This window comes from Gouania willdenowi, chromosome 13 (genome assembly GCF_900634775.1).
Source record: "Gouania willdenowi chromosome 13, fGouWil2.1, whole genome shotgun sequence".
Lineage (NCBI taxonomy): Eukaryota > Metazoa > Chordata > Actinopteri > Blenniiformes > Gobiesocidae > Gouania > Gouania willdenowi.
In genome coordinates this window covers 32,384,536-32,408,604 of record NC_041056.1, presented here as the reverse complement: position 1 = coordinate 32,408,604, position 24,069 = coordinate 32,384,536, and the positions used below count along the sequence as shown (strand labels likewise).

The 24,069-nt window shown below is 39.4% G+C and overlaps 2 protein-coding genes across 2 annotated transcripts in view; one reads left to right on the top strand and one right to left on the bottom strand.

The window, feature by feature from the left end:
- Nucleotides 1-24,069, top strand: part of nf1a (neurofibromin 1a) — a 159,162-nt gene that overhangs the window by 110,416 nt on the left and 24,677 nt on the right. Inside the window, 6 exon segments of the mRNA XM_028463763.1 lie at nt 13,797-14,229; nt 14,313-14,653; nt 14,914-15,116; nt 15,359-15,552; nt 15,632-15,772; nt 22,909-23,188. Of these exon segments, the coding sequence (XP_028319564.1) occupies nt 13,797-14,229; nt 14,313-14,653; nt 14,914-15,116; nt 15,359-15,552; nt 15,632-15,772; nt 22,909-23,188 (1,592 nt within the window).
- On the bottom strand, nt 3,643-6,393 carry evi2b (ecotropic viral integration site 2B). Its single transcript, XM_028463764.1, has 2 exons — nt 6,278-6,393; nt 3,643-5,589 (listed from the first exon to the last, which is right to left on the bottom strand). Exon 2 carries the CDS (start codon nt 5,560-5,562, stop codon nt 4,480-4,482), a length of 1,083 nt encoding a protein of 360 aa, XP_028319565.1. The 5' UTR covers nt 5,563-5,589; nt 6,278-6,393; the 3' UTR covers nt 3,643-4,479.

Genomic DNA, 24,069 nt, shown 5'->3' with positions numbered 1-24,069 from the left:
GAAGTTGCCAAATCACCACGTTGGATTTGTTCAGAAGCGTTCACGTCCATATTCTGACTCAGTCTGACTCGCTGTGATCGCTCCGGGGTACTTCACGATAAGAAGAGTGGACAAAGCGGTGTATCAGTCTGGTTCCAGTAAAAAGTGACAATAAAAAGCTGTAAATGGACTGATATGTAGACATGTGGCAGTGAGGAGGAGACTTCATGTAGTAAAGGAAACTTATCAGTTGAAACATGGACATTTTTGTGGTTCTGATTGGCCGAGTTGTCTGAAGGGCACCGTGATCAGCCAGTAGAGTGCGGCCTATCTTAGGCTGTGGCATTTGTGTGGATTCTTTTTAGAAAATTGCTAAATTATTGTAATGCGGCCTATAAAACAGTGCGCTTTATAGCCCGGAAACTACAGTAAGTTTAATTCGGAATGGCCATTTTCATTCGGAATTAAGGGTTTACAAGGTCAGGTTTAAAAAAGATTTAACTTTTATTCTGAATTAAAAGGGGGAATTGGCTCACGTGATTATTCACTATCATTGTTGCTATGACCTGTTCACTGACTTTGTTATTATCTTGAGTTTTCCTGTTTAGTTCTCCAAGCACCAAATGTAATATTCACTGTATGCATTGTGACTTTCATTGTAAGCAATTGTATGTTATCTTGTCTTTTATTGTTCAATAGTTGATATCTGTGACATCAGCTGTAAATCTCTCAAATTACTGTATGGCATGTAATACATGACATGACAAGGATTGTATAGCATTAAGGCTCAAACATTCTCGGGCGACTCCGTGCACAATGGACTCAGCATGGACTGTCCGCTCTCCTCAGAGCTTACACACCTGGTCGCGTAGTAGTTTCCATTAAAATCTTACATATCCCATGATTCTTAGCGCTTCTCTGTAGTCCTTGTACTCCTGTGACAGGTTTTAAAGGTGTCACTACTGTTGTAGCTCATCTGCCAGTCTCTCCTCAAGGCATTATACTTAAAAATGAAGCATTTTGATTATAGTATGTAAAAAAAAAAAAACAACAGTGTAATTTATACAATGAAAAAGTTTTAGGTTATTGAGATTTAACAAGCACCCTAACCAAATCTTACAATCCAATCATTCAAAATGAATAAGAAACTCATTGGTCTTTTGCTCCATGTTGTTCTTTTTTTGCAGCCTCTGTGGAAAATCTTTAGATTGAGACACAATAAAAAACCTTGAGTACCGATATTTTTCAGGGCTCTACACAAGCTTTTCCAGTGGTGGCACTGGTGCGACCAACTTTCTCAGATGGTCGTACCAGCACAGAATTTTGTCGCACTGCTTTTTTTTTAGCGCGGGGTAGTATTGAACAAAATCAAGCAGAAATCACAACATGACATGGAATATACCTTTACATGCATGTTTTGGGACAATATCACGCATTTATTTTTAGTGAATGGGTCGGCAAAAAAATAGAAAAGGCCATTCTTGCACAAAATCTGACAAAATAAACACATTATTAGAGAGTTAACCTAATGAAATGGAATTAGCTGAATGACATGACCTAAACCCTCAGATATATTTTGGGACAATAATATCACGCATTTTAACGATATTTTTTGCGTTATAATGGGTGGTCTAACATCTAGCAAGTGCAGTTATTTGTTTGACAGACTAATGTAGCATATAAATATGAAATTAATAACAACAGTTAACTCAATTAACCTTATTTGGCATGTTTGGCATGATTTCAGGAAGCTTAATAGCTACTAAAGTCATCCAATTTAATTTATTATCATCAACATGATAGCCTTGCTGGTCAAACAAAAAACCCAAAAACCTGAACCTCTATGAATCTGGCTACATCTTGGGGCCAGATACCACAGCACCTCTTTAGAGGTCTGGTATAGTCCAAGTTTAACCTGTAGGTAAACATCAATGAGTTGTTTAAACTCACCCACTGTAGCCCCCGTCTCCAGTTTGTCCAGACTGTTTCTGTCTTTCACGCAGTCACCCCCAGTCACAGAGACCCCCGCCCCCTGTCCCAGGTTTGATAAGCGCGCCCCACATGTGCTCCGTCACTCCACTTGGTGCGCTCAGCGCACTCTATTGCTACGCGTGCCCGGACGTCTCAGCGCGTATCTCCTCCTTTTGTATTTTCAAAATAAGGTCACCCTACGCACTCGCACAGATGCGACCAGATGAAATTCTCACACACTGAATAAATACTTGTATATGCGACCAATTTGGTTCAATCAATCAATCTTTTATTTGTATAGCGCCAAATCATAACCAATGGTATCTCAAGACACTTTACAGTAGAGCAGTCTTAAGGACGGACTCTTCATTTTATGGATACACACATATGCATATATACGTATATACACATACATATGTATCCCACACCCAACATGAATTCATTTGGTTGCAGTCTCGAGCTCTGCTTTTTATATTTTCACATTACAGTCATGTCTGAAAATATTTTAGGTTTTCAATTATAATCAGGCAAATTGCTTTGAGGGACTTAAAGTAAGTTTGTGTTGAATGAGAAATAGAAAGCAAATGCAGCAGTTACATTTTCAACACTTACAATGGAGTTGCCAATTTAGTATGATATGTAACATTGTTCTCTACTTCAAGCAATGTTAAGAAACTGTGGTGTATTGTAGTCCTTAAGCAATTGTATAAGTTCAGAAGATGGAACTGCAAAAGATATGGTCTTAGTGAAAACCTAGTGTTTCCCGTACATTCATTTATTTGTGGCTGACCGCCACCAATGCTACTAGATTATTGCGGTGTTCGTCTTTGCTCTGTGTATGTAGCATGTCATTACAACTCCTGCACATTTGGTGGCAGAATAAAAACAAAGAAGAAGACACACTTCTTAAAGCTGCAGCATGTAACTTTTTTGGGGGCTTTATTTGGTAAAAAAAAAAGCAAAATAAGCTTTTAGCATATTGTAATTCAAAGTGTTCAGAGAGGACTTTGGACCTAGACTCCTTCTTTAAGCTTTAGAAATCCAGCAAACGTCTGCACAAACACAAAGCAAATGTCCATGACTGTGCTCAGGCCACCCCATGCGCTGTTGTCAGAGGGAGCGTGATAACAGACTAAATAGATTGTGTGTAGCCCTAAGAAACATATCCAAGGTGAAGAAAACAATGCACAATTCATTTGCAGTCTGGACGTGGAGTGGCGTGGGTCTGCTCTGACCTGCAGCTGGGATTGCAGCAGCTGCCTGTGAGTTATGTGGGGGAGGCGCTCACAGCAGCACCCACTGCTGTGACAACAGTAACTAGAGCAGGTGTCGGCAACCTTTGTGACATAGAGTGCCAATTTAAAATTTGCTTCTTAACAAGTGTGCCATTATCAATAACACCACAATGTTAAATTATGACACAAAATGGAGAAATCTGCATGCATATTTGCACTTGCATTCAATACTTGCAAATTTCATTATTGTTATATTGTTAATATAGTCATTGTCTTGGTCATTGTCAAGTTTGTATTGGACCCACTGTAGCAAAAGCAATCCCCCCCCTGGGATTAATAGTCATTCTGATTGTCAGATACATTGTACCACTTTAGAAATAGAGCTTTCTGACACAACTAATCTACCTCATGTTTGTTATATTATATATTTATATACTTTTTTTGTGCAGGTGTGGCTGTACTTTTGGTTTAAGTATGGTCTCCCAAACCAACCATTCAGAAACAGGATTACAAACAATGTAATAACACTCATTGAATCTACTTTCATTGGTATTTATGAATTTCTGAGGCAAATTACACAAAAAACACACGATCAACATCATGATGTCAACAATAAGTAACAAATACATTGAAACACAAATCAAAGCAATACATTTCAAATCATATCTAATGAGCTGCTGTGAAGTTTTTCCGCATTTCCTGTCAAGCACGCCAAAACGAGCTAAGGGGTTTTAGAACTGTAGTCCTGTCTTCCATTTTTGAGCTATCCTTCTGCTTCAGCATTCTTGAATGTCCAAGTACTCAGTCTAAGTGCTTTAGTCGATGCAACAATGTCAACCCTTCAGAAACATTTGTTTTTAGGCTCTTATGTTTGCAGTTGACAGCCAAAATGTGCTGAGTGTGAAGAAGATAGTATCACTGATTCTCTATTAGCCAGCAATTATTGTTTGTTGCTGTTACTTTGTCCACTGTAAGAGCTTGTCTTAAGGAGCACAAGTCCTTAAAGATTTTGAATGGAGATAATCTTGAGTCCTTTGTAAAGAAATGTTGTCATGTTTAGTGACAACTGAGTAAGTAAGTAGAATATCTTTCAGGCAGTGCTTTTTGTGTTGAAACCTCTAGGGACTAAATGCATACTGTAGAATTAAAAGACGTGATGCAGGAGAGACTACATTATGTTTACTAAATGGGTCATGGAACTAAATTTGTTTTTAAAAAAAACTTCCTGTTAGTATTTTTTAGAAGATCAGGTTCCCTTATTGTTATTTTATTGTTTTTCAGGGTTGCTTTTTTGTTACTGGGGCTGATTTTCTGATTGGATTAAGGATTGGTTGGTTTGGATCTCTGACTTACTGTTTGTTTGCAGAGAAGCTGAGGTGTCAATAATGTGTCCTGATGGTTTTAGTTCAACAATGTTGTTAGCGGCCGCATTTGTTTCTTGGAGCTTATCCCCATCCACCACTTGACCAAATGTAGAACCAAGGTTGATGTTTACCATGTCTTCGTGTGCTTCTGGAAGTAAGGAGAGTCTCTTCGAGAGTCTCTGAGGTAGAAAGCTGGCAAGAGATATCCTGTTAGAAGTCTGCAGGGCTATTTGACCATTGTGTGCCCCGCTGTTCAAAAATGGTGACGGACCGGCCCAATCATTGGTTGTTAGCTGCTGCTTTTTTATCTTTCGTTTTTTTATGTAAATAAGCACAAACCCTGCCACCATCAGTGCCAAGGTTCCACATATTATCCCTGCTATTACTTTACTGTGATTCCTTTTCTCATGTGGTTTGTTTCCATTTTGTGATGGTTGTTTTATCTTTGTAATGTCAACTACTTGGGTGATAACTAAATGTTGGTATGGGCTTGTCAACTCTGGTGTCACACCCTCTCCTGTGAAGGGTCTTGTGTTCTCAGACTTAATTTCCTCAGGATCGGTGGATGTTGTATTTAAGGTAGTGACCTGCGGAGTGTGTATGGATCCATTGGTCGAACGATCTCTTGTAGAATGAGTTGCGTTGCTTTGCATTGTGGAGGCTTCTGTGAGTTTGGTACTATTGCAGTCCTGAGTTGTAATCATTGCGGTAGTTCTCATGACAGTGGTTTGTACTCCGGGGGTTGAGGTTTTACTCTCAAAGCTTGAGCGGAAAGGGTTTGTTTGAGTTTTCTGCAGGGATGACTGAGAACCATTATCTTCCTCAATTGGATTTACAGTGACTGTGGAAGCAGGTGTGATGTGATGTGACTTTCGGCTTGGTGCTCCCTTAGTTGTCAGTGCATGCTGAAACTTTGTCGTTACATTGGTGAAATTGTAAAAAGGCAAAAGAGTGTTGCTTGCCATCAATGGCAGCAGCCACATCAAGAAGGAACTTGGAAAACCAGTCATCATGTTCCCCAGTGGAGTCAGTCTTTGTAGCTGCAACAGAGGAAGTGATTTTATCAGAGATGCGCAGTATACTGTCTGAGGAAACACCCTGTGATTATGAAACACTTTACTATTACTGACCAAAAACATATGAAGTTGTGAAATGTATTTGTTTTTCTTGATTTCAAACAAGAGTTCTATAGAGGGGACGAGTAATATTTAAAACTCTCTATTAATCTTCAGTCAGAGCTTTTTGAAGCTTAGTGAAGGGAACAGTTACATTCTAAACAAACATACATTCAATTCATTTAATATAGCGACTTTAATAAACCTAACTTACAAGTTTTACATCTACCTTGATTGACACTGTATTGTTTTGATAACCATTTTTTTACCATAGAGCAGCTAAAAACCAGTGTTACAGATTGTAATGCTTTATTTATTAAAATGCTACACACTATATTTTATTGTGACCCACTAAGTACTTGTACATTGAGCACATTTAATGCTGAGCATCAGCAGAATGTCATTATTTTTAACTGTAATTCACGTAAGACTTACAATGCTTATAATAATTGTGAGTGCTATTATTTTATTGTCTAGTTAGACCGTGTCCCCACGAAAGACCTTTAAGTTAGCTTTTTGTATAACAGCCTCATACTGTTTTTTGGTCTGTATAAGCTTTGTAATTTCAGCAAAGCAAAACACTTTACTCATAATTTCATTAATATGTACTCACCACTGACACCAGTGACCTTTTACTGGTACCCTTTTTAGTCTCTTCTGTGTTTGTCCTTTAGATGCCTTGAGTCAAATTGGTTAAAACATTCAGTCCCCCCTTGATTTGAAAACAGGAACTGGGAGTGTGAAATGAACGACTCCTCTGCTTTGAGAGCGATTCTTACTTCATTCACAGGAAGTGGAACTTGTGAAACTGATGATAGGCTATTGGTCTAAACATACGGTAATACTGTAGCTTAGGTTTTGACACCGAATCCTGATAGAAATTAAGTAAATAAATGCAAGGCAGGTTTTCTTTTCAATCTTTATTGTTTTGGGGTTTTTTTACAGAACAACCTTAGAGCTGAATGATAACGCAAAGTACAAAGAAATAAGAGAAAGGTACCAGATTAGCCCACCCCTCCCTCATTTTGTCCCACTCAATCCACTTCTACAGGTCTGACCAAACATTCCTACAGTGTGTACCAAAACAAAAACAAAAAAGAAAGTAAGAATAAATGCAAGCCTTCAGTATATTATAAAATAAACTAACAACAACAAAATAACATAAACAAGACTGTTGCAGCAAAGGAGTAAATAACAGTCAGTTAGGATAGAAAATCAAAATCAACAAAAATCAAGCTCGAAGCAATACCAATGGTTGAATAAACATGCTTATCAATCATATGACATTGGAGTATAATACTTGTTTCAAAATGAAAGGATTACTGCATTGTGGACATTGTGTCCCAGGGCTCTACACTAACTTTACCAGTGGTGGCATTGGTGTGACTAAGGGTGTACTCACACTGGCAACCAGGGCCGTTCCTAACCAGCTCTGTGCATGTGTGAAACCATGGGGGGCCATTGTCTGGCCTGCGTAGGTGTGAACTGCACCGCAGGGGGGTTAACGGCCCGATGGTCCTGCTGGAAGAGGTGGTCCAAACACCGTGCCAGACTGGCACGGTTGGCTGCGCATGCGCACGCACAACTCGACTCGCACGCAAAATGTGATGACGTTGGTACCGCGCGACGCTTTATGGCACATAAACATCCACATTCCGCAATGATAGCGGTGTCAGAAGTGCTCGTTAGCCGATGAAAAGTTCAGAGTTGGCGTTACCTGATACAGTATATATATATATATATATATATATATATATATATATATATATGAACGACACCACAGAGAACTCATGGAGGAAGAGGACAACATGACCGTCAGGACTTCTCTTTGTTCAGCCGACAGCGGGACAGTAACGGAGTGTAGCAGCTCATCATCAGGTCCGGGTATTTCCGAGGGTTTAAAAAAACATATAAACACATATTACTGGTATATTAACCCATATAAACCAGAAAATATGGAAATGGGACATTTTACTGCTGCAAATGTGTAACATATTACTGGTATTTTGTGGACAGGACACGTGGTTGGCTATTATATAACCCAGAAAAAAAATGGAAACTGGACATTGTACTGCTGCTAATGTATAAATATTATAAATATATATATATGGTGTTTCAGTGTTCTGGGACACATACTCACAAACTCTGTAGAATGAAAACAAACGCAGTGTCTTGGGGAGCAAAGTGTTCATGGTTCATCTAAATGTTACCAAAAACAGAACATCACAAATACAAGCCCAAATAAATGAAATGTCTGAAAGAAAGGGTAATAATTTTCCAAACAAAAATCAATAAGCCAGAAATAAAGTGCAACCTTTTGCAAAATGTAACATGAACCTTAAAAACAAAACATTTAAACATTGGAAGTACAAGGATGGGAATATTATGACAGCAGAACCTGGAACAATACTGCAAAATGTTGCAACTATTTATTTAATTTTAATCTTATTTTAGCTCTCTTCTTAGGTCGTGTCGTGTTAGTGCACTTGTGGCATTACCAGTATGTGGAGTTCCTGTTAGTCCTGCACAACTATAATGAATTGCTCAGAAATCTACATGTGTCCTGTTCTCAAAATACCAGTAATATGTTACACATTTGCAGCCGTAAAATGTCCCATTTCTATATTTATTGGTTTATATGGGTTAATATACCAGTAATGTGTTTATATGCATGTTTATACCCTCAAAAATTTTTTTTTTTTGTTTTTTTTTTTTTTTTTTTTTACTATGGAATTTTGGGTTTTACTCGGACCCCTCATCATCACGTCTCTGCAGAAGAAGACCCTCCGCTGCACCTCAGCACTTTAACAACTCACTAATTTCATAATTTAAGTACACTATTTCTACCTTTGTTTTTCTGTTTGCATGTCGTTTGCTTTGTATTTAATAAAATGGTTTCTCTAACAGTTGGTTAAATCTATACATTTATACTGTATATAATGCACATGCAGGATTATGTGTAACAATAATCAGTAAAATTAGCTGTAAACACATTTTGTAGAACTAAATATAAAGTTATGCTATGAACAGAAAGAAAGGAAGACGAACCAGATAATCCTAAACTTTAGAATATAATACAATCATAACTTTTAATCATAAATATGACTCTTCTCAAAACAACAAACTTTGATATCTTTGTCACACAATATCTAAGCTTCCAGTGAATAATTTACAAAAAAAAAAAATATTTCACTGATGGTGACATTGAGATCTCAATGTCACCATCAGTGAACTTTTTTTTATTTGCACATCATTGTTGTCCTGTTAAAGTATTTTTATACAAAGACTTAAAAACAATCTGAAATTAGTGCTGACTCAAGTAAATCACCTTTATTATGCATTATAACAATCTGTTCCTTAAGTCTCTAAATTATTGAAACAATTAAAAACATCTAAAAAATAAAATTACAGAAAATTAAATAATCATTTAATATACATTTCAATAAATAAGTGCATCCCATGTTGACTCTGAGCTTTATTCTGTCTGTTGTCTGTAGAAGTGATGGGTCTAGACCTGATGATGGAAACTAGGGTCAGCTCATAGTTTTAATGTCCAGGGAGGGGCGTGTCCACCCTGTTGGACTTAAGAAGAAATAAAAGAAGAGTTAGATCTTGTCATGTTCATCAAAAGGAAAACTGAATGTGATGGAGATAAATATGCTGAGATGGACACACAGACACACACACAAAGTTTAAACAAACACACAAATACTCTGTCCTAAATTGTCTCACACATTAAAAGCATCTATTTACACTTACATTAATGTACACAAAGACTAGCTCCACAAAATCAGAACGACATTTATTGATCCAGAAATTAAGCAGATCTTACCTTTATAGGCTCAGTTTCCTCCTTTATTTTCAAATCAATTTGAACCTCCATTCATGGTGGTTTTTATCGTCAGAGAGAGTCTTTCATTTTTAATAAATCCACCGTTATTTGGTCTGTTTTAATCTTTCTTTCTCACTCACTTGGTTCTCTATGTTCCTTGTGTCGATTTCGTCAAAACAAAAGCAGCATCTTTAATGTTTCTGTTACGTGTGAGTAAAATTACCGCAATGTACCGACACTGGCTGTAAAGAGCAACTTATTATCTTTCATAAACTGGTGGAAGTTCTCCGATAGAGCAAATATGAGCAGAGTTACGGTCATTTAAATTAACGTGATGCTTTCAGGGGCCCTGGGAAACCCAGTCCGTGAAAAGAGCACGTGTCTTGGTAAATCTTGGTTTATAGTTACCCTACGCAACAGAAAATATGAAATTAACAGAATGTACTGTCAACAACAAACCCAGAGTCGCTTAATGGTGACGTAACGCCATACGTGTGTCATAAATTAACGTGATTATGTTTTTCTCTGTGGGAACCGAGTTGAGCTGGTGATCACGTCCGTTCTACCGTGCCAGAAAAGGGACAGGGAGGGGGGAATTCCTGCTGTGAGCTTGGAACGGCCCCAGTTGCCAGTGTGAGTACACCCTAACTTTCTGAGTTGGTCGCACAAGCACAGAATTTGGTCGCACCTTTTTTTTTGAGCAGGGGTGGGAATGAATGGTTGACTTAACTGGTGTACCGTAGTTTTGTATGAAGTAAAGATTGACAATGACTCGAGGTTTATTTGCTAAATGTTTTCATGTTTTAGAGTCAATATTAAGTTTTTCTGCAACAAGCAGTAGCTGAAATAACAGGTAATTTCTTTTATATAATTTTAAAAGACGTAACAATTTTTTTTTAAATAACAGCAAAGCATAACAACAGGTTACATGTATTCTGTTTTTTTATTTTTCTGAGACGCTATACTTGAATTAACTTAACAGTAGCATAACCAACTTAGCATCTGCATTGCTTCACCCCATGGAATTCAATTCAGAGGGTCCAGCTCTGATAGTGGGGTCTCCTAACCCTCTTCCCCTGGTCAGGGGTCTGCAAGCTTTACTCTACAAGGAACCATTTCACCTCATCTCACCTAGATTAAAGTTCTCCTAGAGCCATAAATACCTTCTCTATGAAGACAATACAGTGTATTAAATTATATACAGTTAAAATTATATAAAATAATGTTTGATTTAATTTGATGTGATTTATATTGATCATGTAAATGGAAACTTAAAAACAGTTTAAAATGAAATAAATTGACACCAAGAAATAAAACAGTATCTTACATCTTCAAATTCTTACACATCTCAGTTTACATGAACACAATGTTATATAAAGAAGATTTTATTTTAGTTAATGTATTTGAAAGGCAAAAGTACACAAAAAGTAACTTGAATTTGATAACACATGATCTTGTGATCAACACATGCTGATTACTCATTTCTTGCCACACATAAAAACATGCATATTTAACCGGCACATTGGTGGTTAAATGAATCTGTCCCCACACAATTAAAATTTCTATTTTCTTCCGGAATAGTGTTTTTGTTGGTTTAGTTATCTCACCAGGGATTTAAAACTCAGTAATTGCACAATGTGATTTATTTTAGGTTAACAAATTGTTATATCTTGATTTTATTCATCATTAATCATTAATAGCCTCTGTAAAAGATAACTTTATTTCAATAGTTTTCTTTAAAGCTTTAGGGAGCCATTGCAAAAGAGTCAAAGGGCCACATTAGGCCCCAGAGCCGCAGGTTGCAGACCCCTGCCCTGGTAGAACCACAGCGGAACATCTGGCCTGGTATCATAGTCCATCAGTTCTGGTCCCTCCATGCTGATTCTGATGAGCGTGTACGCTCTATCTTTGCGCTCGACACGTTTTTCCTTTTTACTGCTACTCTCAATGTGAGCACGCATGAAGGGCTCTTTATGTCTGACTACGTTCACGGACCGCGCACACTCCAAAGGAGCACATTGGTGTTTATACTAGGCGCATTCACGGTTGCATTTCCAGCAGCAAAGTTATGTGAGCGTGCATCATCTCCTCACCCGCTGCACTGTGGTCAAACCAGCCTCCACTCCGAAATCCATCCCAGCTGCCAGCCAATTTGCAGTGCCTGTTTATAGACAGTTTTCCGGTAATCCCGCAGCGTCGAGAGAGAGAGAAAGAGAAGTGCACTCTATGGTATGTGAAGAAGTGCTCAGCCGCTCCGTATAAAATAATGTCACCCTATATGAACTCGCACGGATGCGACCAGATAAAATTTTCACTCGCACACTGAAAAAATACTTGAATATGCGACTATTTTTGTCGCAGTCTCGAGCCCTTTGTCCATATATGTTAGAAAGCCACCCCCGATGTTTTGAAACTCTCCAGGTTTTCCCTTCAAATTGTACATAATCTTTTCATTTGGTATGCATGATGCTACTTCAGTCGTCCATCAAGCAAATGTAGGTGGTAATACATCTTTCCAATGTATGGCTATTCATTTGTTGGCTGTGATTAGGGCTGTTATAATGAATTTGAGTTGATTTTTATTGACTTTTATCATAGATGTGTCGCCCAGGAGGGTTACCCTTGGCTCTGCCAGATTGGTCAGTCCTGTAATATCATTAAGCACTTTGAGGATAGACATCCATTATGAATTAAAACAAGGGCAAGTCCAAAACATTTGCAACCTTCCTATTCCTGATTTGCATCTTGCTTAAATCTGGGAGTATTGAGGCTTTATTTTATGTAACCTGTCAGGGGTACAGTATGTTCAATAAGTAAGTTTGTATGGTGTATTTTTATGTCTAGAATTAAAAGAAAAACACTGACTACCAGTACACAATGATTCCCACTCCCCCTCTTCAAAATTACACTCCAGGTCTCCTTCCCATTTCCATTTCATTTTTAGGTCTTCCGAAACTATAATCTGAGAAATTCCTGAGTAACAGTAGAATATAAACCCCTACACTCCCTGGTTCTTATGCACAAGTTTATTTAATGGTTAATGGTTGAAGATGGCCCCCCTGTTTGGAGATAAAGTGCCTAACCTGGAGGTATTTAAAAAAGGGGGGTGGGGTAGCCCATACTGAGACGATTGTTCTTCAAAAGTCTGAAGGGTTCCATCTCCATCTTTAAACAAGTTTCCAAATGTTGTAATACTTTTTCCAAACCATAGGTTTGTAATACCATCCCTAAGGGCTTCAGGTAGAGAGGGGTTGGATTGGAAAGGGGATTTGTCATTGGTACCTTTGGTAAAAAATCTTTTGATATCTGCAAAGAGATCTATCTCAAGGAAGTGGGGCAGAGTGGATCCTCCTACCCAGGACCAATAGTTAGAGACAATAGAGGAAATCTTCATGGAAAAACCGGCACAACGAATAAGACTACGAGAAGTGGGAGTAATGGATGTAATTCAAGGCCAAGAGCTGAAAGAAGAAACTGGAAAATACTTTTGTGGAAACTGACAGAATGCAGGAAGGCAGACTCTTAAACAGAATGTCATATTTTGTTATTTTCATTTGATTGTGATGTAGTGTTCCAAAAATACTCTATAAAAATTTAAGTGACAAAAAAAATCTTGATAGGTGACATTAAAAGTATAAGATGAATCAGGTTTCAATTAACCGTCTCACCACCGGCATAGTTATATTCCAGATGTTCTTGTGGAAGGCTCAAAGTGAACGTACCGGTGCGCACATTCTAAATACTTTTTTTATGATCACAAACTTTGCATGAAAGTGTCATCTGCATCTTTCTGGCCCTATTTTCTGTGCGTGCAATAGTTGTGAACAAGGCCCCTGGTCTGTACAATTGGTTGGACAACCGAACTACACTCTGCAGTTTTAAATGTAATCAGTAATGCTCAAAATGTTGACTTTTACTGTACATTTTTTGAATATTGCAGTAAAACATTCTTATTTCTTTGTATAGTCTTTTTTGATTAAAAATGTGTTATCCAGTGCATTCTAGGATTTTAGCCACTGCTCTATCCACTGGTAATTCAAATAGAAGTATGATAAACTCCTGAAGTTACTTGGCTTTGCTATTAAAAAAAAAAAGCCATGTACTGAAGAAAGTTTTTCTGCACTGCAATATTGGCATTTATTTTGTCGGATTTTCTGTCCATTAACTCCTAATACATGTCATGTTCATTTTTTGCTCTTGTGGTCCTGATCTAAACTTCCCCTACTTAAAGACAAATGGGGAAACATATTTGCTGAGTAATATCTCTTAGTTTTAATAACGCATTTGTTCCCTTTTTTAGGTTCAAAACGGGCCAGATTAATGGTGACCTGCTTATCTACCACGTCCTCCTCACTCTCAAACCTTACTATGCAAAGCCCTATGAGATAGTGGTGGACCTAACTCACGTGGGACCAAGCAATCGCTTTAAGACCGACTTCTTGTCCAAGTGGTTTGTGGTCTTTCCTGGCTTTGCCTATGAGAATGTTGCAGCAGTTTATGTTTACAACTGCAACACCTGGGTGAGGGAGTACACCAAATATCATGAGCGGCTGTTGACGGGCCTGAAGGGCAGTAAGCGGCTACAGTTTATTGACTCTCCAGCAAAGCTGGCCGAGCACATCGAGTCGGACCAGCAGAAGCTGCCCGCTGCTACACTTACTCTGGAGGAAGACCTCAAAGTGTTCCACAATGCCCTTAAGCTTGCACACAAAGACACCAAAGTCTCAATAAAGGTGAGAGTTTATCTTTAACCCTCAGAGCAGAGCACACAAACTGTTAGATTATCTGAAACAACGTATTATCTCTTGATGATCAGGTGGGTTCGACCGCTGTTCAGGTGACGTCAGCAGAGCGGACCCGTGTTCTTGGACAGCCCGTCTTCCTCAATGATGTCTACTATGCCTCGGAAATAGAGGAGATCTGCTTAGTTGATGAGAGTCAGTTCACTCTCACCATGGCCAACCAGGGCACCCCACTCACTTTTATGCACCAGGAGTGTGACACTATTGTTCAATCCATCATTCACATTCGGACACGGTGGGAACTTTCACAGCCAGACTCTATACCTCAGCACACCAAGATCCGACCCAAAGACGTCCCCGGCACTCTGCTGAACATTGCCCTGCTTAACTTGGGCAGCTCTGATCCGAGCCTCAGGTTAGTCTTTGGGACTTGATAATTAAAACAATCTGGCAAGAATTTTGTAGAGCAGTGTACATGAACAGGAACAATTAATGAAGCATTTCACAAGAAAGCAAACCATCCAAAACCTAAATTAATTTTGATTCAGTTTTGTTGGTTAAACCTTCTTTTTCAATGACAGCTTGAAATTCCAATCCTTGAATGTTTACTAAAAGAACACTGACTATTTTATATCCCTACTGCCATTCCTAACATGTTCCTCATCTTGCATATAGGTCTGCAGCTTACAATCTGCTGTGTGCTCTGACCTGCACATTTAACCTAAAGATTGAAGGCCAGTTACTGGAGACATCTGGTCTATGCATCCCAGCCAACAACACCCTATTTATCGTCTCCATCAGCAAGACTCTCGCTGCCAATGAGCCCCACTTGACGCTGGAGTTTTTGGAGGAGTGCATCTCTGGGTTCAGCAAGTCCAGTAAGTCTGCAGCCGCTTGTGTCTAAACTATTTGTGCTTATCCCTCTATTCCTTAGTGAAACACGTGAGGTCCTTTTATACTTTCTTCCACTTGAAAAAAAAGATTTTCTATTTTCTTTCATTCTTTTTGCTGCTGTAATAGGCCAAATTTCCCCACTGTGGGATGAATAAAGGACTATCTCGTTTTTATATATACATTTCATATACAACTTATGTATATGATTAAAAAATTTTTGTTGCAGGCATTGAATTGAAGCATCTGTGTCTGGAGTACATGACACCATGGCTGCTCAACTTGGTTCGTTTCTGTAAGCACAATGACGATGCCAAACGTCAGCGTGTCACTGCTATTTTAGACAAACTCATCACTATGACAATCAACGAGAAGCAGATGTATCCTTCCATCCAGGCGAAGATCTGGGGCAGCCTGGGCCAAGTAGGTCCAATAGGTAGAGGATCAATGTGGTCTAAAGAATGAGACACTGGGATTTTAAACCTTCTCTTGATTCCTCTAGATAACCGACTTATTAGACGTTGTGTTGGACAGCTTCATCAAGACCAGTGCCACCGGAGGACTTGGCTCTATCAAGGCGGAAGTTATGGCAGACACCGCAGTGGCTCTGGCTTCAGGGAATGTAAAACTGGTCTCCAACAAGGTAAGAGTAAACAAGTGTGGGCTTTGATATCCTCAAAGGAAACATTGTTTTGAACACGTATTGTTCATGTAAGCCACAACTGTCTTATCAAGGCTAAATTACTTGACGAGACCCCAGTGCATTTAAGTACCTGAAGGTCTTTGCTGAGAATGTACAGAAACCCTTCTCTAACAATGTTGGTATTAGTATTAGGAGCTTCACTTGTATAAAAAGCCGTGTAGATTATAAATGGGGAGTTTGACCTGTGTTTCCATGGTTTATTGCCAAAGTATAATCAACTTGCACTACCGGCAACATAGACAGTCATAACTACACCATTGTCTAAACAGGTTTCTTGAAACTCTGAGCTAAATGTTTGATTAATTAGTTAATATTTATATACCTCTGCCAGTGGAACTTTCTGGACGAACTTACCTTTTCTGGGTTAACTTGTTTGTATGTTGAGACTGAACAACATTAACATTTACTGCCGAATGTTACCTTGATTATTTTATGAAAGTCTCAGAAGTTTTATGTTTACTGTTACTTGTTTGAAACTTATGTGGACTGTGGGTGTATGTGGACTGTGGGTGTATGAGCCAAATTTGAATAAATTAGGCCTCTAGGGGGCACTGCAATTATGAGAAATTTATATCTCCTAAATGGCACATTCTACCAAATTTGGTGGGTATGGACCTTGAGTCGCTCCTGGGACCGTATCTCGAAGTTAATCGCGATTGGTCAAAGTGGGCGTGGTTTATTACTGCATAACACATAAATAAACAAACCTTTATTTCAGCTGAAGTAATATGTTGAGGGCTGTGAAATTTACAGGGTAACTATAAAAGAGCACACAGAAATTGCACCACTAGGTGGCGCTATAATTGCAAAAACATTTTGGCCTTTAACTTTCACAATTTAATTCACATTTTTAAAAACTTCATATCCACATGTTCCCTACATAAAGTTGCATCTTATGACATAGGCTATGCCCACTCCCACAGCACATTGCTCTTTGTAAGTCAAGACATATCAAAAACCTACTTTTTCAAATTCCTCTTTGGGGTTTTGTTTAATCGGCATGAAACTTGGCACGTAGAGTCTTCAGTTGGACCTGATCTAAAGTTGATAAAATAATTTTGTTGGCTCAAAATATGCGCGAATAATTACTGAGTAAATTTTTCTAGCCAGCTATAAAAATGCATAACTGTTGCATATCTCGGTCAAAATAAATGCTATAAACACCAAATCTGAGATCCTTGGTTGGCATGTGACTGTAAGGGTGTAAGCAAAATTTTACTAATTTACGCCCCTAGGGGGCGCTGCAAATATGGGAAATGTATATCTCATAAATGGCAAGACCGATTTTTACCAAATTTGGTGGGTATGACCTTGGGACGCTCCTGGGACCGTATCTCAAAGTGAATTGCGATTGGTTAAAGTGGGCGTGTCTTATTACTACATAATATATAAATAAACAAACCTTTATTTCAGCTGAAGTATTATGTTGAGGGATGTGAAATTTACAGGGTAACCATAGAAGAGCACACAGATCACCCATACCAAAAAGTGCACCACTAGGTGGCGCTAAAATGGGTGCAAACACATTTTGGCCTGAAATTTTCACAGTTTAAATCACATCTTACAAAACTTCATATCCACCTGTTCACAGCAAATGGCACGTTGGCCTGTGTCCTGAGGCTCGCCACGAGCCCGTCATCCTTCGTGACGTACTTCCACGGGCTCCGCAAAACCCGGGGGCCAGGTCGCGCGGGAAGGCTTGGCCCCCTTTCATAACTGCTTGCAGTTCTAGTATTTATTATGTTTCCTTGGGTAAAAGTAGTGCTGCAGGCTAAACCGTGCAGGCTAAACCGTGCAAGCTCGGGCGGTGCCCTTTATTGGTTGGGTCCAAAACCCCAAGGGGAACATGGATGCAAAAATTCACATATATCCGCCAGCAGGTGGCGCTATTACAAAGGTCAATGCGTTTTGGCCAATAACTCCCACACCATTTGTTGCAAATTTAAAACCTTCATATCCACAGATTCCTTGAATAGCACTGAATCACCTGGGCTAGGCCACGCCCATTTCCGCCTTAACTTTTATCGGAGCAAAATTGCAAAAACTGGAAAACCTACTTTTTCGAACTCCTCCTTGGGGTTTTTTCCAATCAGCGTGAAACTTGGCACGTAGAGTCTTCAGTTGGACGTAATCTCCAGTTAACCCTATGAGTTCGTTCGGGTAAATTATGTGCAAATTATTAATGAGTAAAGTTTTCTAGCGAGCAATAAAAATGCGAACTGGCGAATATCTCGGTCAAAATAAATGCTAACAACACCAAATCTGAGATCATTAGTTGGAATGTGACTGAGGGTATGCGCCAAATTTCAATGATATAGACCACTAGGGGGCTCTACAAATAATGAATATTTATATCTCTTAATTGGCATGACTAATTGTTACCAAATTTGGAGGGTATGATCTTGGGTCCCTCCTGAGGCGATATCTCAAAGTTATTCACGATTGGTCAAAGTGGGCGTGGCTAATGACATAATAACACATGAATAAACAAACATTTATTTCTGCTGAATTATTATGTTGAGGGCAGAGAAATTTACAGGGTAGATATAGAAGACCACACAGACCACCCATACCAAATATTGCGCCACGAGGTGGCGCTATAATTGCAAAAACATTTTGGCCTTTAACTTTCACAATTTAATTCACATCTTTAAAAACTTCATATCCACATGTTTCCTACATAAAGTCGCATCTTCTGACAATAGCCACGCCCACTCCCACAGCACTTTGCTCTTTGTACGTCACAACATATTAAAAACCTACTTTTTCAAATTCCTCCTTGGGTTTTGTCTCATCGGCATTAAACTTGGCATGTAGAGTCTTCAGTTGGACCTGATCTAAAGCTGATAAAACAATTTTGTTGGCTCAAAATATGCGCGAATAATTACTGAGTAAATTTTTCTAGCTTGTTATAAAAATGCATAACTGTTGCATATCTCGGTCAAAATAAATGCTAACAACACTAAATCTGAGATCCTTGGTTGGCATGTGACTGTAAGGGTGTAAGCAAAATTTTACTAATTTGCTCCACTAGGGGGCTCTGCAAATATGGGAAATGTATATCTCATAAATGGCAAGACCAATTTTTACCAAATTTGGTGGGTATGACCGTGGGACGCTCCTGGGACCGTATCTCAAAGTGAATCGCGATTGGTTAAAGTGGGCGTGTCTTATTACTACATAACATATATATAAATAAACAAACCTTTGTTTCAGCTGAAGTATTATGTTGAGGGATGTGAAATTTACAGGGTAACCATAAAAGAGCACACAGATCACCCATACCAAAAAGTGCACCACTAGGTGGCGCTAAAATGGGTGCAAATGCATTTTGGCCTGAAATTTTCACACTTTAAATCACATCTTCCAAAACTTCATATCCACCTGTTCACAGCAAATGGCTATAGTTTCTTAACTTGGCCTGTGTCTTGACGCTCGCCACGAGCCCATCATCCTTCGTGACGTACTTCCACGGGCTCCGCGAAACCTGTGGGCCGGGTCGCACGGGAAGGCTTGGCCCCCTTTCATAACTGCTTGCAGTTCTAGTTATTATTATGTTTCCTTGGGTAAAAGTGGTACTGCAGAATAAACCGTGTAAGGTAGGGCGGTGCCCTGTGGTGGTTGGGTCCAAAACCCCCAGGGGACCTTGGACGCAAAAATTCACAAAAATCCGCCAGCAGGTGGCGCTATAACAAAGGTCAACGCGTTTTGGTCAATAACTCCCACACCGTTTGTTGCAAATTTAAAACCTTCATATCCACAGATTCCTTGAATAGCACTGAATCACCTGGGCTAGGTCATGCCCATTTCCGCCGAAACTTTTCTTGGAGCAAAATCGCAAAAACTGGAAAACCTACTTATTCGAACTCCTCCTTGGGGTTTTGTCCAATCAGCTTGAAACTTGGCACATAAAGTCTTCCATTGGACATGATATACAGTTATCAAAATGAGTTTGTTCGGGTCAATTATGTGCAAATTACTAACGAGTAAAGTTTTTTAGCTAGCTATAAAAATGCAAACTGGCGCATATCTTGGTCAAAACAAATGCTGACAACACCAAATCTGAGATCCTTAGTTGGCATGTGACTGTGAGGGTATGCGCCAAATTTGAATAATGTAGGCCACTCGGGGGCGCTGCAAATAACAATTATTTATATCTAATGGCAAGACCGTTTTTTACCAAATTTGGTGGGTATGATCTTGGGTCTCTCCAGAGGCGATATCTCAAAGTTATTCGCGATTGGTCAAAGTGGGCGTTACATCATAACGCATGAATAAACAAACATTTTTTTCTGCTGAATTATTATGTTGAGAGCAGTAAAATTTACAGGGTAGATATTGAAGACCACACAGACCACCCATACCAAAAATTGCGCCACTATGTGGCGCTAAATTTTCAAAAACATTTTGGCCTCTAACTTTCACAATTTAATTCACAACTTCAAAAAATTTATATCCACATGTCCCCGACATAGGGTCGCATCTTCTGACATGGGCCACGCCCACTCCCACAGCACACTGCTCTTGTTAAGTCACGACATATCAAGATCCTACTTTTTCAAATTCCTCTTTGGGGTTTTGTCCAATCAGCGTGAAACTTGGCACGTAGAGTCTTCATTTGGACCTGATCTAAAGTTAATAAAATAATTTTTTTGGCTCAAAATATGTGCGGATAATTACTGAGTAAATTTTTCTAGCTTGCTGAAAAAATGCATAACTGTTGCATATCTCGGTCAAAATAAATGCTAACAACACCAAATCTGAGATCCTTGGTTGGCATGTGACTGTAAGGGTATAAGCAAAATTTTAATAAATTACGCCACTAGAGAGCGCTGCAATAATAGAATATTTGTATCTCTTAAATGGCAATACCAATTTTTACCAAATTTGGTGGGTATGATCTTGGGTGCCTCCTGAGGCCATATCTCAAATTTATTCATGACTGATCAAAGTGGGCATGGCTTATTACATCATAACATATAAATAAACAAACCCTTATTTCAGCTTAAATAATATGTTGAGGGCTGTGAAATTTACAGGTTAACTATAAAAGAACACACAGATCACCCATACCAAAAAGTGCACCACTAGGTGGGTGCAAACGCATTTTGGCTTGTCACTTTCACACTTTAAATAACATCTTCCAAAACTTCACATCCACCTGTTCACAGCAAATGGCACGTTGGCCTGTGTCCTGACGTCATCCTTTGTGACGTACTTCCACGGGCTCCACAAAACCCGGGGGCCGAGTCGCGCGGGAAGGCTTGGCCCCCTTTCATAACTGCTTGCAGTTCTAGTTAGGGGGCCAAGCCCGCAGGGCCAGGGAATCACGTATGTAAGCATACGCGGTTCCAAGGACCAGCGGTGCTAGGAAACCTATTGTAATCGCAAAGATTTTTATTATTATTATTATATATATTATATTTATTATTATGTTTCCTTGGGTAAAAGTGGTGCCGCAGGCTAAACCGTGCAAGGTAGGGCGATGCCCCGCTCGGGTTGTGTCCAGACAACCCAGTGTACCTTGGACGCAAAAATTCACATATGACCGCCAGCAGGTGGCGCTATAACAAAAGTCAACGTGTTTTGGCCAATATCCTGTGAGGGTATGTGCCAAATTTGATTAATATAGGCCACTAGGGGGCGCTGCAAATAACGAATATTTATATCTCTTAAATGGCAAGACCAATTTTTACCAAATTTGGTGGGTATGATCTTGGGTCCCTCCTGAGGCAATATCTCAAAGTTATTCACGATTGGTCAAAGTGGGCATGGCTAATGACATCATAACTCATAAATAAACAAACATTTATTTCTGCTGAATTTTTATGTTGAGGGCTATGAAATTTACAGGGTAGATATAGAAGACCACACAAACCACCCATACCAAAAATTGCAAAAACATTTTGGCCTTTAACTTTCACAATTTAATTCACATCTTCATAAAATTTATATCCACATGTTCCCTACATAGTCGCATCTTCTGACATAGGCCACGCCCACTCCCACAGCACGTTGGTCTTTGTAAGTCACTACCTTTCAAAAACCTACTTTTTTGAATTCCTCTTTGGGGTTTTGTCCAATCAGCGTGAAACTTGGCACTTAGAGTCTTCAGTTGGACTTGATCTAAAGTTATCAAAATTAGTTTGTTCGGGCAAAATATGCGCAAAATATTAACAAGTTTTCTAGCTAGCTATTAAAACGCAAACTGTTGCATATCTTGGTAAAAATAATGCTAACGGCATCAATTCTGAGATCCTTGGTTGCCATGAGACTGTGGGTGTATGAGCCAAATTTGAATAAATTAGGTTTCTAGGGGGCACTGCAATTATGAGAAATGTATATTTCCTAAATGGCACAACCGATTTTTACCAAATTTGGTGGGTATGACTTTGGGTCGCTCCTGGGACCATATCTCGAAGTTATTCGCGATTGGTCAAAGTGGGGGTGGCTTATTACTACATAACATATAAATAAACAAACCTTTATTTCAGCAGAAGTAATATGTTGAGGGCTGTGAAATTTACAGGGTAACTATAGAAGAGCACACAGATCACCCATACCAAAAAGTGTACCACGAGGTGGCACTATAATGGGTGCAAATGTATTTTAGCCTGTAACTTTCACACTTTAAATCAACATCTTCCAAAACTTCATATCCACCTGTTCACAGCAAATGGCTATAGTTCCTTAACTCTTATAGCGACCGTGGGGCGTGGTTCAGGTGGTAGAGGGGGGTCTTCTTCTGATCCCAAGGTTGGGGGTTCGACCCCAGTCCATACTTGTCTGTGTCCATGGGCAAAACACTGAACCCTAAGTTGCTCAAAATAATTGATTAGCGCCTTGCATGGCAGCTCAGTCCTAGTGGTGTGTGAACAGGTGAAGACACTGATATAGTGAAGCGATTTGGGACTACCTACTACAAATATTTCTTCCTGCTGTCACGTGCAGGTAGTACTGTAAATAATGCTAATAGTTTTAGTATAGCTGGACAGAAGACATTTATATCGGTCTTTCCTGATTCATCCTATCTCTAGCATCTCTAACCTCTGGCTGTTATCTTTTTTCTCTGGCAGGTTATTGGCCGGATGTGTAAGATCATAGACAAAACGTGTCTTTCGCCAACTCCTACGCTGGAGCAGCACCTGATGTGGGACGACATCGCTATCCTTGCACGCTACATGCTCATGCTGTCCTTCAACAACTCCCTAGATGTGGCGGCCCACCTGCCCTATCTGTTCCATGTGGTGACTCTGCTGGTAGCCACCGGCCCACTATCCCTCAGGGCCTCCACCCACGGCTTGGTCATCAACATCATCCATTCCCTCTGCACCTGCTCGCAGCTCAACTTCAGTGGTGAGGATGGGATTTGGCAGTAGTTGTGTCAGCGATTTTTGCTGCATATTGAATTTATTTCTGAGGTCCTAAACACAGACTTAAAGGGGACATATCATGGTTTTAAATCCTTCATTTTTACATTTAAATCATACAGTTGTGGTCTATATAAAGCGGAACTGCAATGCTTGGGTCTGAATTCCTCATTATTATAGCTCCACAGGCCCCTTTTCTACCCCTTTTCTGATGTGCTTCTGAGAGCAACTCGTTTTGGTGCGGTCTCTTTAAATGCAAATGAGACACTCCATACCCCGCCCCCTCTTCAGGTAACACTCGGTTCAACTCCACCCTGCTCAGCCATTTTTGTAGTTTGATTGAAGAGATACGGCTATGTAGCGGCGCATAAACTTTTTATTCAGAGGTTATTTACAAAATGTCAACAACAGAAGACTTGTCCATCCAGCCTTACATGTTCGAGCCAGAGTTGGACCCGGCGGAGCGAGATGAAAATGAAGATGATGAACCTGCAGAACCCTAACAAGTGAGCTAACACAAGCACCGAGCTAACGCTAGCGCCAAGCTAACGTCACGAAATGCATTTTAATACAGTCTTTTCAAAGACAAAAACGGCAAAAAGAAATGACTAATGAAAACTTTAGACTTAAATTAAATCACGTAGGCCATATCATCAAGGATCTAAAACGAGCACACAGCGCTAACATATGAAGTCTGAAGACGGTGCAACTGCTAATCCTAACAAAATAATGACAGGGACGTCTTATCCTCACACTTTTTAGCGTTATTTACAGCTTACCGAAGTGCTCTGTTCATCGTCTCCAAAGATAGAAGGAATTGAACCCTCAATTAGACAAAGTCTTTCGGTAAATCCTTCTTTATACTGG